We start from the raw sequence: 15872 nt of genomic DNA on the forward strand, positions 1-15872 counted from the left end.
TGTGTTTTGTGTACAAGTACCCCCAGGTCCCGTTATATTGCAGCACTTTGCAATTTTTCTCCATTTAAATAATAACTTGCGCTTTGATTTTTTTTCTGCCAATGTGCATGACCTCATACTTTCCAATATTATACTCGATCTGCCAAATTTTTGCCCACTCACTTAGCCTGTCTATGTCCTTTTGCAGATTTTTTTTGTGTCCTCACATCTTTGTATCGTCAGCAAACTTGGCTATGTTACACTCAGTCCCTTCTTCCAAGTCATTAGTATAGATTGTAAATAGTTAGGGTTCCAACACTGATCCTTGCGGCACCCCACTAGTTACTGATTGCCAACCAGAGAATGAACCATTTATCCCAACTCTCTGTTTTCTGTTAATTATCCAATCCTCTGTCCATGCTAATATATTATCCCCAACCCTGTGAACTTTTATGTGACACCTTGTCAAATGCCTTCTGGAAGTCCAAATACACCACATCTACTGGTTCCCCTTTATCCACCCTGTTCGTTATATCCTCAAAGAATTCTAGCAAATTTGTCAAACATGACTTCCCTTTCATAAATCCATGCTGACTCTATTATGTTTTTCCAAATGTCCTGCTACTGCTTCTTTAATAATGGACTCCCAACATTTTCCCAACCACAGATGTTAGGCTATAGGCCAGGTAAGGACGGCATATTTCCTTCTCTAAAAGACATTAGTGAACCAGATGGGTTTTTAACGACAATCCGATAATTTTATGGTCACTATTACTGAAACTAGCCTTTTATTTTAGATTTATTTAATTAATTGAATGAAAATTCCCCAGCTGCCGTGGCTGGATTTGAATTCATATCTCTGGATCATTCGTCCTGGCCTCTGGATTACTAGTTCAGTAACATAACCATTATGCTACCGATCCCGTACTTGTTGAGATTCAAATTGGGGACTGAGTGGCAATGGATTTCTGCAGAGTTCTTGAGTGTTGAGGCTATAGTACTCGGTGCATTTCGACTTTTGCCCCTCCTTCCGCAAATCCTCCTGGACAGATTATGTTGTTGGTTGAACAAACTGGGCTTTGAAAGAGACCTGTAACTGATACAAACAACTGCTTTTGGACAGTGCAGTGAGGGCAGGTAGAGGCAACCTGTCCTATTTGCGAGCTCTTCAAAGCAAAGCAGATTATTGATGCTGCTCACTAGCTGAAGTCGGTAACTCATGGTGTTTTGTTGAGTGGGAGCTAACGGCCCTGACTGCTCCTGTTTGATTGACCTCACCCAATTTTTTTTGTCTTATTTCTTCCCATTTTCTGAGGCTCTGGCCTTTTCTGGGAACAGTTCCACATGTTATGTACACTTGGGTGCCTTGCCCAAGTGGCTGCTCTTCAATTTTGAGCTATAAGAGCAGTTGGCATGCTGTTCAATTGTATTACATAGTATTATATAGTATTTACAGCACAGAAACAGGCCATTTGGCCCAACAAGTCCACACTAGTGCTTATGCTTCACATGAGCCTTCTCCCACTCTTCATTACCTACCCTCATCAATATATCCTTTTATTCCTTTCTCCCTAAGGTGTTTATGTAGCTTCCCCTCAAATGCATCTATGGTATACGTCTCAATTACCCCACGCTCTAACCACTTTCTGGGTAAAGAAGTTTCTTCTGAGTTCCCTATTGGATTTATTAGTGACTATCTTATATTTAATTCCCCTAGCTATGGTCTCCCCTGCAAGTGGAAACATCGTCTCTACGTCTATCTTATCAAACCCTTTCATAATATTAAAGACTGGACAAGGCCCAGGCCGCTCACAGGTCAAGGCCCAGGCCACCCCTCAGTCTTCTCTTTTCTAGATAAAACAGTCCTGGCCTGTTCAATCTTTGCTGATGGGTATAATCTCTCTGTTCTGGTATCATTCTTATGAATCTGTTTTGCACCTTCTCCACTGCCTTTATCCGTTTTATAATATGGAGATCAAAACTTTTCACAGTACTCTAACAAATGTGGTCTAGCCAAGATTCTGTACAAGTTTAATGTAACTTCTCTACTTTTCAATCCTATCCCTCTAGAAATACACCCTAGTACTTTGCTTTTTATGGCCTTATTAACTTGTGTCACTACTTTTAGTGAATCTGTACCCCCAGATCCGTCTGCTCCTCTATCTCATTTAGTCACTTATTTTCAAGGAGTATGTGGCCTCCTTATTCTTTCTACCAAAATGAACCACCTCACATTTATCTATATTGAAGTTTATTTACTAATTACTCACCCATTTTACATGTTTATTATCGTCTTCCTGTATTTTGCCGCTGTCCTCTGTATTAACTACACCCCCAATTTTGTGTCGCTTGATTCCCGAGTCCAAATCATTAATGTAAATGGTTAACAACACTGAGCCCAGCACCGATCCTTATAATGGACTTTACAGTCAGTTCTGATCATGTTCTCACCCATACCAATCTGGGCCTTGTCCCATCAGTGGGACCTGGGTTTGCTCTCAGCCTTGTGGCCTTGTTTTATCCTTAGTATATTTCAGTACCTGTCTTATTTTACAGCGTTGTCATGTAGTGTATTGGGATGTTACTTGTATGTTATTTCTGGTTAGATCCTGTGTTTTGTTAGTGATTCACAGCAGTCTTACCTTTCTTTACAAAGAAAACCGTCCTGTACATCACTTGGCCGAGAAAACTGATGGTGGAAGGCTTTGGCAGTAAGAAGATTGATGCAGAGAAACATGCTGCTGCAGCAGCCTGCAGGATATTCAAGGTATTCAAGCACTACATACTGAACACTATGCAGTGGGGCTGAGTGGCACAGCATTTCACTTTGCTCTCCTTGGATCTCCGGGATGTCTCGACTGAGGGGTGTGGGAATCTTCCTTATGGGCAGCAATGAGGGATATTGCTGCAGCTTGTGATCAAACTCCTTGCTGCCCTTTCATCCGTGGCAGGGTAGGAATCTGGTGCAACATGGCCTCTCATAGATTATGATAACTGCGGTTTCCCGGGTGTATTTCAGCTATTTTTATCAAAATCTAGAAAGTCAACCTCCCCCCCAAACGGATGATTGGGCTTGGCTCTGAAGCCATTCGTGGTCAAATATCCTCGCCGATTTTGCTCATGGATGATTAATGCACGTGAGGGTCGCCAGTGCCCATCTTGATTGTTCACAGACAAGGAGACAGCGCCACTGGGCAATGAGGACAAAGCTGCTGCCTTAGATGTTTCCTGGAAACCTTCTCGTCTAACCTGGTATTGTAAGTGTGGTGCCTTGAGTCACTAGGCCTCAGGGCATCCGTTTGTTCCAAAATATGATCATTATTCCTGATCGTCATCATTATAGGTTAAGATAACTGTGGTTTCCCGAATCGAGGAAGACTTGCTTCCATTCTTAGCATGAGTTCTTAGGTGGCTGTACAGTCCAATACGAGAACCACAGTCTCTGTCACAGGTGGGACAGATAGTTGTTGAGGGAAAGGATGGGCAGGGAGCCTGGTTTGCCACGTGCTCCTTCCGCTGCCTGAGCTTGATTTCTGCATGCTCTCGGCGACGATACTCGAGGAGCTCGGCGTCCTCCCGAATGCACTTCCTCCACTTAGGGCGGTCTATGGCCAGGGTCTCCCAGGTGTCAGTGGGGATGTCGCACTTTATCAGGGAGGCTTTGAAGTTGTCCTTGTAACGTTTCCTCTGTCTGCCTTTGGCTTGTTTGCCGTGGATGAGTTCCGAGTAGAGCGCTTGCTTTGGGGGTCTTGTGTCTGGCATGCGAACAACGTGGCCTGCCCAGCGAAGCTGATCAAGTGTGGTCAATGCTTCAGTGGCGGGATGTTGGCCTGGACGAGGACGCTAATCCCTCAAAACTGTCAGCAAGCTCATGGTCTACAGGGCTCAGTGTATGGCTCAGTGACGTGGACCATGTACAGTAGACACCAAGTCGCTGGGAAAATACCACCAGCGATGTCTCCGCAAGATCCTGCAAATCCCCTGGGAGGACAGAAGCACAAACGTTATTCCTGATAAGGATGTGAACAGTGCATTATTGACTAATCTGGAGGTACACTGACCAATTCTGTTTTTAAGACTGTGCCCTTTTGGTTGTGTTTGGCAGCAATGGGGTCTACTGGGACCAAAGAACCAGCTCTTCCGAGCTAAAGAGTACCAGCATTTGGCTGCAAAATTTGCTGCTTTAGCTGTCGGAGAGCCACACTTGATGATAGGAAACACAACTAACAATGCCCGTACGATAGAGTTCAGGAAGGAGAGTTTTGAGAAAGAAGTGTCTCAACCAAGAGGAGCGGGTCTGATGGAGGAAAATGAGGAGGCGGACGAGGAGGCGGAGGAAGGCATAATGGACTGTACAGAGTTTCTCTCTGTCAGCGACAAAGCATCTCAGGACAAGCCCATGTTAAGGTAATGCCAATGGCTGTTTAATCTGTCTTTGTATTGGAGTGTTAGCGGGATGCAGAGCCTCTAATAACATTGTGATTGATGCTTCAACATTGATGCCTGTGATATAGTAGCTGGTTTGATTCTAGGCTCCTGATCTTAATCTGCTGCTACACGTGGGTGCTCACCCTGCTCTACTTCAAAATAGTGCCATGGGATCTTTCACGTTTATCTGAGAGGGCAGACGGAGCCTTGCTTTTAACATTTCATCTGAAAGACAGTTCAGCACTCCCTCAGTACTGCACTGAAGCATCAGCCGAGAAGTGCTCGGGAACCTGAACCCACAACCTTCTGGTGGTTCAATTATGTGGAGGAGTATACAAAGGTGACAATCGGAATGAACAATTGCCTTGGTGTAGGTGCAGCTGCATAGGGTCAGAGTGTAACATACCCAGTGAAAGCCATGCGTGTCAGCCTTGGCTCAGTTGTAGCATTCTTGCCTCTGAGTCAGAAGGTCGTGGATTCAAGTCCGACTGCAGTGACATGAACACACAATGTAGAGTGATACCTAGCATAAGTGTGTAAACCGATAAAGGAAAGGAAAAAAACTTGCATTTATACAGCACCTGTCACGACCTCAGGATGTCCCAAAGCGCTTTATAGCTCATTTTTAGAATGTAGTCACTGTTGTACTGTAGGAAATGCAGCAGCCAGTTTTCACACAGCAAGGTCCCACAAATAGCAATGAGATATGTGACCAGATCATCTGTTTTAGTGATGTTGGTTGAGGGATAAATATTGGCCAGGACACTAGGGGAGTACTCACCCTGCTCTACTTCAAAATAGTGCCGTGGGATCTTTCACGTCCACCTGAGAGGGCAGACGGAGCCTTGCTTTTAACATTTCATCTGAAAGACAGTTCAGCACTCCCTCAGTACTGCACTAGAAGCATCAGCCAGGAACCTGAACCCACAACCTTCTGACTTAGAGGTGAGAGTGCCACCACTGAGCCAAGGAGGAAGTAAGTCTGGGGCAGATGCCAGTCTGCAGCCCTTGTGCCCTACCAATCCAGCCTCCAAAGTCCAGGCAACTCTGATGTATTTTCACTTACATTTCCTATTTCTGTTTGTCCTGTTTGACTTTTGTGGGCCCAGATGCTTACAATGGGTTGTTGTCATTGGATGAATCCTAAATGGAAACACCAAGATGTTTCATTGTCAGTAACTTGCGATAGATGGAAATTAATGGGAACTTGGATTTCAGCTTTACATGTGGCCCTCAAGGCTCCACATACATGCCAGTGGGGTCTATGAAGACAAAAGGCTTGGGTCACCTGCTCTCGTGGGATGTGGTGGAGAACGGGAAGAAGTTCAAATCGGCCCCCCCTGTCTCTTCCTAATAAATGCTGTGATGATTATTTTCCAATTTGTCAAATGTTGTGTTTGACCATTGATGCCTTTGTTGGGTTTTCTTGGCTCCAGTCCACTGCAGGTCCTGGAGGCGTGGGGAAGAGAGCAGAAACACGGGGAGCACGGAACCCAGGAACGTTGGAGTTGGAGGCTGTGATTTATAACTGGCCTGGGAGTTAATCATTATGGATTACTAGCTGGGTCGTCTGCAGACCAATGATAGTGCGATTTTCCAGTTGGGATGGGAAAGGTTGGGTCAACTTTCTAGGCTGGTCCCAAGTTGCGGACTCTACTGAAATAACAGGAGTCAACCTTGGACGCAGGGGCTATTCCTCCCGCACACTGCCTCCCCAGTCAGTGATGTCGTATAAAATGGTTGCTCTCTGTTCTGTTGAGAAATGTTACTTTTGATGGAGACGTGTTTAACCAGATGGTGGCTCTTGGGCCCTGCCCCTGACTCTTCCTTCCCTTTTAAGCTCACTCTATGATGTCATAAGCTGTTGTGACATAAGAGCTGATAGTGACCTCACAAAGTAACAGTTTCGTCATCGTCCTATAGTGTCTCTTTAGAACAAGATTTACTTTCGAACGCATTCCATACACGATCTCTTCGTGGCACTGTATAATCAACATGTGGTAGTGTGCTTCCTTCCCTGTGTTTTATGTGGGTCAGTGCTGACATTGATTTTTCACTGTATGTTTCGGCAGAGTAGTGCGGGGTACCATGACCGATGACACCAGCGCGATGAGGGCCCTTACCCAGTTCCCTGAGCCAAAGAACCTCCTGTCGAAGGTTATACAAATAGCGACCACCTCTTCTACAGTCACAGTGAGTAAAAGTGAGCGACACGGAGATAGTATGATCTCTGTCCTTTTCAAAAAGGAGGTTGACAAGTATCCAGTCTGGCAAGGCCTTGGCCTGGTTTGGGGCTGCGAGAGAGCGCAAGGCAAGGAATGTTGGCTATAGATGGTGGCAGGTCAGGGATGAGTGGTAGAGTTGTGAGCACAAATGAATATTCTGGAGTTTTGCTTAATTACCTTTGTGGACCAGAGCGTATTTATGCAGGTTTCCCTCCGATTAAATGGGTGGGTAGAGTTGAATATCAGGTAGATTGTATATGGTCTGTGGAAGGGGACTAAATGGGTAGGTAGAGTCCTCGATAGTCGAGTGTACAGATCTACTCTTGCTGCCTGCCCACAAGAACACTCCTTGTCCTCCTTTTCAAATCCCTCCATGGCCTTAGCACACCCTAGCTCTACAACCTCCTCCAGAGGCATGTTCTCTACATTTCCGCTCCCCTCACCTCACCATTGGTTGCAATGCTTTCAGGCACCTTGGCCTTTCTCTCTGGAACTCCTCTAAATCTCTCCACCTCTATGCCTGTTGCTCCTCTTTTAAAACGTATTTTTTCGACCAAGGTTTACCTCTCCCACCTGGCATAAAGTCTATTCTTTTTATTTAAAAAAAATTCCTGCTGTAAACCGCCTTGAGATCTTTTTCAATGCAAGTTATTCTGGTGCTAAGCCACACAGATTAGGTCAGCAATTGGAACAGTGCTTCTGGACTAGGAGGAAAGGGATAAAAAAAATCACTTTTGCTTGGTGGGCACCTGTGGGCATTAGATTTGATCAAGATTGGGCACAGTTGCGATTACCCCCTTGAATAGCCTACCGACACTCACAGTCGAGGCTCCCATGTGAAGAATGGCCACCTGGTTGAGGTAGCAGACGTCTTCTGGTGACTGGCACACGGTCCAGGCAGATACCGGGCCCTCCATAAGATGAAGGGAAAAATTCAGAAGAGGAGAATTTTTTATTTTATTTTTGCCTTCATTCCTGATTTAAACAAATTTGCATTTATATGATCCTCTCCACTTCCTCATTCCTAGATTTGGTTTCTGCTGCACTGAATGTTAACACATTGCTGGTTAATGCTCCTTAATCCTTTGTTTTTCTGCATTATTAAATAGTGACATAAAAACTACACTAAGGAAAAAGTACATTTGGTCCAACAGTTGGTGTTGATTCACCACAGGAGCAGTAGTCCTAATCCTGTGTGCCTGCTCTCTTCCCCTATCCTTTATCCCGCGTTCGTTCAACAACCTATCTAACTTATTTTTAAATGTTGACACAGTCTCTGCTTCAAACCACTAACTCTAGTAATGTAGTCCACAGTTTCCATATAAAAAGGTTTCTCCTGCTGTCTGTCTTCAATCTCTTGCATTTAATCTGAAACGGCTTCTCTTTCCGCCCCTGCACCGTTACCTCTGGTGTCCCCCAAGGTTCTATCCTTGGCCCTCTCCTATTTCTCATCTACATGTCCCTCGGCGACATCATCCGGAAACACAGCGTCAATTTCCACATGTAAGCTGATGACACCCAGCTCTACCTCACTACCGCTTCTCTCGACCCCTCCATGGTCTCTAAATTGTCAGACTATTGTCCTACATCCAATACTGGATGAGCAGAAATTTTCTCCAATTGAATATTGGGAAAACCGAAGCCATTCTTTTCGGCCCCACCGCAAATTCCCAAGACACTGACTCCAGCCCTCTCCCCAACTCCTGTCTGAGGCTGAACCAGACTGTTCGCAATCTTGGTGTCATTTTTGACCCTGAAATGAGCCTTCGACCACATCTCCGCAGTATAACTAAAACCGTCTATTTTCACCTCCGTAATATCGCCCGTCTCCGCCTTTGCTTCAGCTCATCCGCTGCTGAAGCTCTCTTCTATGTTTTTGTTACTTCTAGACTTGACTATTCCAACACACTTCTGGCTGGCCTTGGGCATTCTCCTTACGTAAACTAGAGGTGATCCAAAACTCGGCTGCCGGTGTCCTAACTCGCACCAAGTCCCACTCACCCATCACCCCTGTGCTCGCTGACCTACACTGGCTTACCGGTTAAGCAATGCCTCGATTTCAAAATTCTCATCCTTATTTTCAAATCCCTCCATGGTCTCTCCCCTCCCTATCTCTAATCTCCTCCAGCCCCACATCCCCCCGAGATGTCTGCGCTTCTCTAATTGTGCCCTCCTGAGCATCCCTGATTGTAATCGCTCGACCATTGGTGGCGGTGCCTTCTGTTGCCTAGGACCCAAGCTCTGGAACTCCCTTCCTAAACTTCTTCGCCTCTCTACCTCTCTTTCCTCCTTCAAGACGCTTCTTAAAACGTACTGCTGTCACATGCGCTAATTTTTACTTATGCGGCTCGGTGTCAAATTTTTATTTCATAATACTCCTGTGAAGCGCCTTGGGAAGTTTCACTACGTTAAAGGTGCTATATAAATACAAGTTGTTGTTGTATCTAAGTCCCTTTGTTGCACATCTCTCAATCACTGGAGATTGTTTTTTTTCTACTCTGTCCCATCCTTTTCATAATTTCAAACACCTCTCAAATCACCCCATAATTTTACGCTGTTTTAAAACCCCAGTATAACTTGGTTCATTACGTTTTGTTAAGAACCATCTCCTGAGCAAGCCTTGTTTTGCAGATATTATAACAGGGAGTTAGTACTATATGCATCTGTTGCTAAAATCTTGCTCTGAACTGACGTCCGGTTCGACCAGGGTTGAAAAGTGCCAAAGAGAAAAAACAAAGTTACATTTTTATAGCACCTTCCACATCCTCAGGATGCCCCAGAGCAAAGTTACTTATTCCATTGACTGAACCCCTGACATGAATAACCTGATGCCCATCCAGTATTTTTGCTCCATATTCTATAGTTTGCTGGACATTCTGTCTGCTGCACTTCATATGGAAATTTGTCACACTTTTTAAAAAAAAAGTATTTAAAAAAAAAAACAAAGGCAGCCAATTGCAACGTACACAAACATTCTCCAAGAACAGAAAATGTCAGGGCCACAATGTATGCAACTTCTTAACTGACCTTATCTTTATAACAAAGCCAGGGATCTGATATTCAGCCTGAATATTAATGTTTGGACTTGCCCAATGTTTACTCACCATCAATTAGAGTTTGTGACCTTACAAGGAGTTTAGCAACAGAATAATCTAAGGTCTTTCGCATGGTGTAACTCCAATATTGTTGCATCATGCAACCACCAGGATGGTAGCAGGTGAACTAGATCGACTGGTCTTTTTTGGTTCAGCAATTGCTATGTTCCTATTCATATAAATGGCAGTGATACTACTATAACATGTATGTGCTGCTCCCTCAGGACTATCTGAAATACACCACAGAAGGTGGTTCAATGAAGATCTGTCGGCTTGAGGTACAGTGGCCAACCCCAATGACCTTTGTTGCGAGCGGTCGGCGGAAAACCGAGGCAGAAAGAAGAGCGGCAGCTCTAGCCTGTAAGAAGCTGAAGGTGATTGCAACTTGCTGCAAACCATGCTCAAGCACAGCGTCGAGCAGGGTGTATGGCTGTCGTTATCAAAAGTGTCTTTCTCTTCCCATGTGGCGTGCCAGCTGAGTGGTTACATGGTTGGTGGTCAGCTGTCAGACCACTTACTGCTCTTCAGCTAGGTGACTGAATTTCAGATTCACTACCTGAGCCATGAGGAGAGCTGATATGTTCTGAGTCGATCAACAGTCTTAAAGAAATTTTGAGTGTTCCCAATGCCTCAGTGTGTAAGTGCAACACCATGAGGTGATACTGAGCCCGACAGCGCCCATTCAGTCCCTAGTCTGCTGATATAGAGCCTATCAGCTGGGGCATCGTTTAGAGCTGCTACAATTGTGGGAGCACCATCACCACATGGACCGCAGCAGTTCAGGATGGTCCACCACCACCTTCACGGGGTAACTAGAGAGAGGAAGTAAATGCGGCCTTACCATTGTTGCCCACGTCCCGAGAAAAGTGGTGGTGGGAAGGAGAGAAATATCAGACATAGTTCCCGCTCCTGATTGGTACAGAGTAAAGCTCTCCCTACACTGTTCCATCAAACACCCTCAGGGCCAATACAGTACGGGTTAGATACAGTAAAAGTCCCTCTTCACTGTCCAATCAAGCAACCTCAAGCCAGGTATAGCTCAGGTTAGGTACAGTAAAGTTCCCTCTGCACTGCCCCATGAAACACCCCCAGGGTAGGTGGTACAATAACAATAACTTGTATTTATATAGCACCTTTAGAAGTGAAATGTCCCTAAGCGCTTCACAGGAGTATTATGAGACAAAATATTTGACACAGAGCCAAATCAGGAGAAATTAGGACAGATGACGAAAGCTTGATCAAAGAGGTAGGTTTTAAGGAGCGTTCTGAAAGGGAAAGGGCGGTAGAGAGGCGGAGAGGTTAGACAGGGAATTCCAGAGCTTGGGGTTAGGCAACAGAAGGCACAGCTACCAGTATGAATAGGAACATAGGAATTGCTGGCATGATTACAATCAGGGATGATCAAGAGGGCAGAATTAGAGGAGCACAGACATCTTGGGGGGTGGAGGTTGGGGTGGCAGCTGGAGGAGATCACAGAGGTAGCGAGGGGCAAGGCCATGGAGGGATTTGAAAACAAGGATAAGAATTTTGAAATGAAGGCATTGCTTAACCGGGAGCCACTGTAGGTCAGCGAACACAGGGGTGATGGATGATTGGGACTTGGTGCAACTTAGGACATGGGCAGCTGAGTTTTGGATCACCTCTAGTCTACAGCACGGCATGGGTTAGATACAGTAAAGCTCCTCTACACTCATATCAAACATCTCCAGGGCAGAACAGCACGGGTTCGATACAGTGAAGCTCCCTCTACAATATCCATCAAACACCCCCAGGGCAGGTACAGTACAGGTTAAATACAGTGAAGCTCCCCCTACACCGTTCCAACTATGCCTCAGTCTCAACATCAGTCCCCATACTGCACCAGAGTAACGGTTTTCCATTTCTCTCACCAGCCATCTTGTACCCTTTATGAGTGAGATTGTTAATCAGAGCTAAATTTGGAGGCACCTTTCATACTGTACATGCACGCCCATCAGGAATTGAAATAGAGCCTTCTCATACGGCCATCAGACAGAAGAGACTCATTTCTTCAGTTTGAGCTGGATATGGCATGATCCCAAATATGAGAAAGTGGCTTTTTAAACCACTGCCCCACACCACCCACAGTAATTGTGAACTGGTGATCCATTTGTCCGACATGCTCCTTTTTCACTATTGTACTCACTGGACAGATTATTCTGGAGAAGTAGAGGTAAGCTTATGTGTCTCTTTGGCAGGATCTGGGCTTGCTTAACCAGAAGAACCATCCACTGACCCATGCCATGTACAACCTGACGGCGATAAAAGAGTTGAGTGAAAAGGAACGGAGGCCAACCAGGCTAAAAATCCCCGAGAGTCTCCAGCAACGAATCCAGCAATATCTGGACCAGGTCAGTCGCAGTTCAGTGTCCCTTAAATAAATGCCTGATTTGCTGGTCTACTCAATTGAATTGCCTGTTCAGAATGTCTTATTTCATCTTAAGAAGATGTGTTTCTTTGCCATATTTTCAAATTTTAATAAACTTTAAAAAAAAACTGTAGAATGACTGGAGAAACTGGGACTGTTCTCCTTGGAGCAAAGAAGGTTATGGGGAGATTTGATAGACCTGTTCAAAAATTGAGTGGTTTTGAAAGAGTAGATAAGGAGAAACTGTTTCCACTGACAGGAGGATTGGTAACCAGAGGTTACAGATTTAAGGTAAATGATAAAAGAACCAGAGGGAAGGTGAGGAGAAATGTTTTTGCACAGCGAGTTATGATCTGGAATGCACTGCCTGAAAGGGTGGTGGAAATAGAATCAATAGTAACTTTCAAAAGGGAATTAGATACATACTTGAACAGGAAAAAATTGCTGAGCTATGGGGAAAGAGCAGGGGATTGGGACTAATTAGACAGCTCTTTCAAAGAGACAGCACAGGCTGGATGGACCAAATGGCCTCCTGTACTGTAAGATTCTAACTTTATTGATGAGTCTCCTCTGAAGGCATTGACTGTTACTGTTTTAGAATCGCAGGTGTCAGCAAAGCCTGATCCTCATCTGACTCTCCAGACACATGTTCCAACAGAGTTTACTGAATCCTGGAGCAGGAAACCTCTCTCTCCCTCCACCTCTCTTAGCAAAGGGCCAGCTGTGCACAGCAACTCCCACAAACAGCAATGTGATAAATGACAATATAATCTGTTTTAATTATGTTGGTTGGGGGATAAATATTGGCCAGGACACCAGGGCTAAATTCCCTGCTCTTCTTCGAAATAGTGCCATGGGATCCTTTACATCCACCTGAGAGAGCAGATGGGGCCTTGGTTTAATGTCGCATCTGAAAGACGGCACCTCCAACAGTGCAGCGCTCCCTCAGTATTGCACTGGAGTGTCAGCCTAGATTTTTGTACTCTAGTCTCTGGAGTGGGACATAAACCTTCTGACCCAGAGTGCAACCAACGAAGGCATGTCTGACGTTACATTAATGAACAAAGATTTGTGGTTGTAATGATGACGAAATCCGGAAGTTGCTGTCAGTGATGCCCTGCTCCTCCACAGTGTGTGCTGTTGCCCCCTACGCAGTTGCAATCAACACACAATCAGTGATTTGGCGTAACCGTCAACTTTTTATGCACTATTCGCACTGTAAAAACTATGAAAATGAAAATATTAAGCTTTGTTTAACAACCTCGCTGGCCCTGAAAAACTAATTTTACAAGGCTCATTCCCTCAGAAGAACATTTGAAAATTGAATTATTTAAAAAAAAATTTCCTTTTTGTTGTTTTAAAAGTTTTTTTTGATATTTCAGCTTCAACTTTAATCCCATGTGTATGTCCAAGACTTTATTTCACTTTCTGTACAATGATTAAAATGTGAATTATAATCGTTGCATTTTACTTCCTGCTTTGCTGTCTGTGAGAATTCTTCAATCTGCTTGGTTGATCAGCTTCCCTCAGCCACAGATGGTGCCAAACTCAATCAAGGCCAGCATTTATTGCCCATTCCTAATTGAACTGCAGAAGGTGGTGGTGGTGAGTGGCCTTCTTGAACCACTGCAGTCTACAAGGTGAAGGTACTCCCACAGTGCTGTTAGGTAGGGAGTTCCAGGATTTTGACCCAGTGACGATGAAGGAACGGCGGTATATTTCCAAAGCCAAGATGGTGTGTAACTTGGAGGGGAACCTGCAGGTGATGGTGTTCCCAAGCACCTGCTGTCTTTGTCCTTCTAGGTGATAGAGATTGCGGGTTTGGGAGGTGCTGCTGAAGAAGCCTTGGCGAGTTGCTGCAATACATCTTGTAGATGGTGCACACTATAGCCACGGTGTGCCCATGGTGGAGGGAGTGAATATTTAAGGCGGTGGATGGGGTTCCAATCAAGCGGACTGCTTTGTTCTGGATGATGAGTTCCTTGAGTGTTGTTGGAGCTGCACCTATTCAGGCAAGTGGAGAGTATTCCATCAGTGGCAGTGGCAAATGGAATTTAATCTAGAGAAATGTGAGGTAATGCATTTGGGGAGGGCCAACAAGGGAAGGGAATACACATTAAATGGTAGGATACTGAGAAGTGTAGAGGAACAAAGGGGCATTGGAGTGCATGTCCACAGAACCCTGAAATTAGCACGCCAGGTAGATAAAGTGGTTAAGAAGGCATAAGGAATGCTTGCCTTTAATAGCCGAGGCATAGAATACAAGAGCAGGGGATTATGCTTGAACTGTATAAAACACTAGTTAGGCCACGGCTGCAGTACTGCATGCAGTTCTGGTCAGCGCATTACAGGAAGGACATGATTGCACTGGCGAGGGTATAGAGGAGATTTAGGAGGATGTTGCCAGGAGTGGAGAATCTAAGCTATGAGGACAGATTAGGCTGGATTTGTTTTCATTGGAACAGAGGAGGCTGAGGAGAGACCTCATTGAGGTGTATAAAATTATGAGGGGCCTAGATATAGTGGATAGAAATGGCCTATTTCCCTTAGCAGAGGGGTCAACAGCCAGGGGGCATAAATTTAAAGTAATTGGTAGAAGGTTTATAGAAACATAGAAAATAGGTGCAGGAGTAGGCCATTCGGCACTTCGAGCCTACACCGCCATTCAATGAGTTTATGGCTGAACATGCAACTTCAGTACTCCATTCCTGCTTTCTCGCCATACCCCTTGATCCCCCTAGTAGTAAGGACTACATCTAACTCCTTTTTGAATATATTTAGTGAATTGGCCTCAACAACTTTCTGTGGTACAGAATTCCACAGGTTCACCACTCTCTGGGTGAAGAAGTTTCTCCTCATCTCGGTCCTAAATGGCTTACCCCTTATCCTTAGACTGTGACTCCTGGTTCTGGACTTCCCCAACATTGGGAACATTCTTCCTGCATCTAACCTATGAGATCCCCTTTCATTCTTCTGAACTCCAGTGAATACAAGCCCAGTTGATCCAGTCTTTCTTGATAGGTCAGTCCCGCCATCCCGGGAATCAGTCTGGTGAATCTTCGCTGCACTCCCTCAATAGCAAGAATGTCCTTCCTCAAGTTAGGAGACCAAAACTGTACACAATACTCCAGGTGTGGCCTCACCAAGGCCCTGTACAATTGTAGTAACACCTCCCTGCCCCTGTACTCAAATCCCCTCGCTATGAAGGCCAACATGCCATTTGCTTTCTTAACCGCCTGCTGTACCTGCATGCCAATCTTCAATGACTGATGTACTATGACACCCAGGTCTCGTTGCACCTCCCCTTTTCCTAATCTGTCACCATTCAGATAATAGTCTGTCTCTCTGTTTTTACCACCAAAGTGGATAACCTCACATTTATCCACATTATACTTCATCTGTCATGCATTTGCCCACTCACCTAATCTATCCAAGTCACTCTGCAGCCTCATAGCATCCTCCTCGCAGCTCACACTGCCACCCAACTTCGTGTCATCCGCAAATTTGGAGATACTACTTATAATCCCCTCGTCTAAATCATTAATGTACAATGTAAACATCTGGGGCCCCAGCACAGAATCTTGCGGTACCCCACTAGTCACTGCCTGCCATTCTGAAAAGTACCCATTTATTCCTACTCTTTGCTTCCTGTCTGACAACCAGTTCTCAATCCACGTCAGCACACTACCCCCAATCACATCTGCTTTAACTTTGCACATTAATCTCCTTTGTGGGACCTTGTCGAAAGCCTTCTGAAAG

The 15872-nt window shown here is 45.0% G+C and overlaps 1 protein-coding gene across 1 annotated transcript in view; it reads left to right on the forward strand.

Annotated features, from left to right (window-relative positions):
• dhx30 (DEAH (Asp-Glu-Ala-His) box helicase 30) overlaps positions 1-15872 on the forward strand; it is a 74809-nt gene that overhangs the window by 7587 nt on the left and 51350 nt on the right. Inside the window, exons 3-7 of the mRNA XM_070887698.1 lie at positions 2636-2746; positions 4085-4386; positions 6480-6600; positions 9952-10101; positions 11944-12096. Coding sequence (XP_070743799.1) covers positions 2636-2746; positions 4085-4386; positions 6480-6600; positions 9952-10101; positions 11944-12096 — 837 coding nt within the window. The remainder of the gene's footprint in view (positions 1-2635; positions 2747-4084; positions 4387-6479; positions 6601-9951; positions 10102-11943; positions 12097-15872) is intronic.

Source organism: Pristiophorus japonicus, chromosome 1 (genome assembly GCF_044704955.1).
Source record: "Pristiophorus japonicus isolate sPriJap1 chromosome 1, sPriJap1.hap1, whole genome shotgun sequence".
In the NCBI taxonomy this organism is placed as follows: Eukaryota; Metazoa; Chordata; class Chondrichthyes; family Pristiophoridae; genus Pristiophorus; species Pristiophorus japonicus.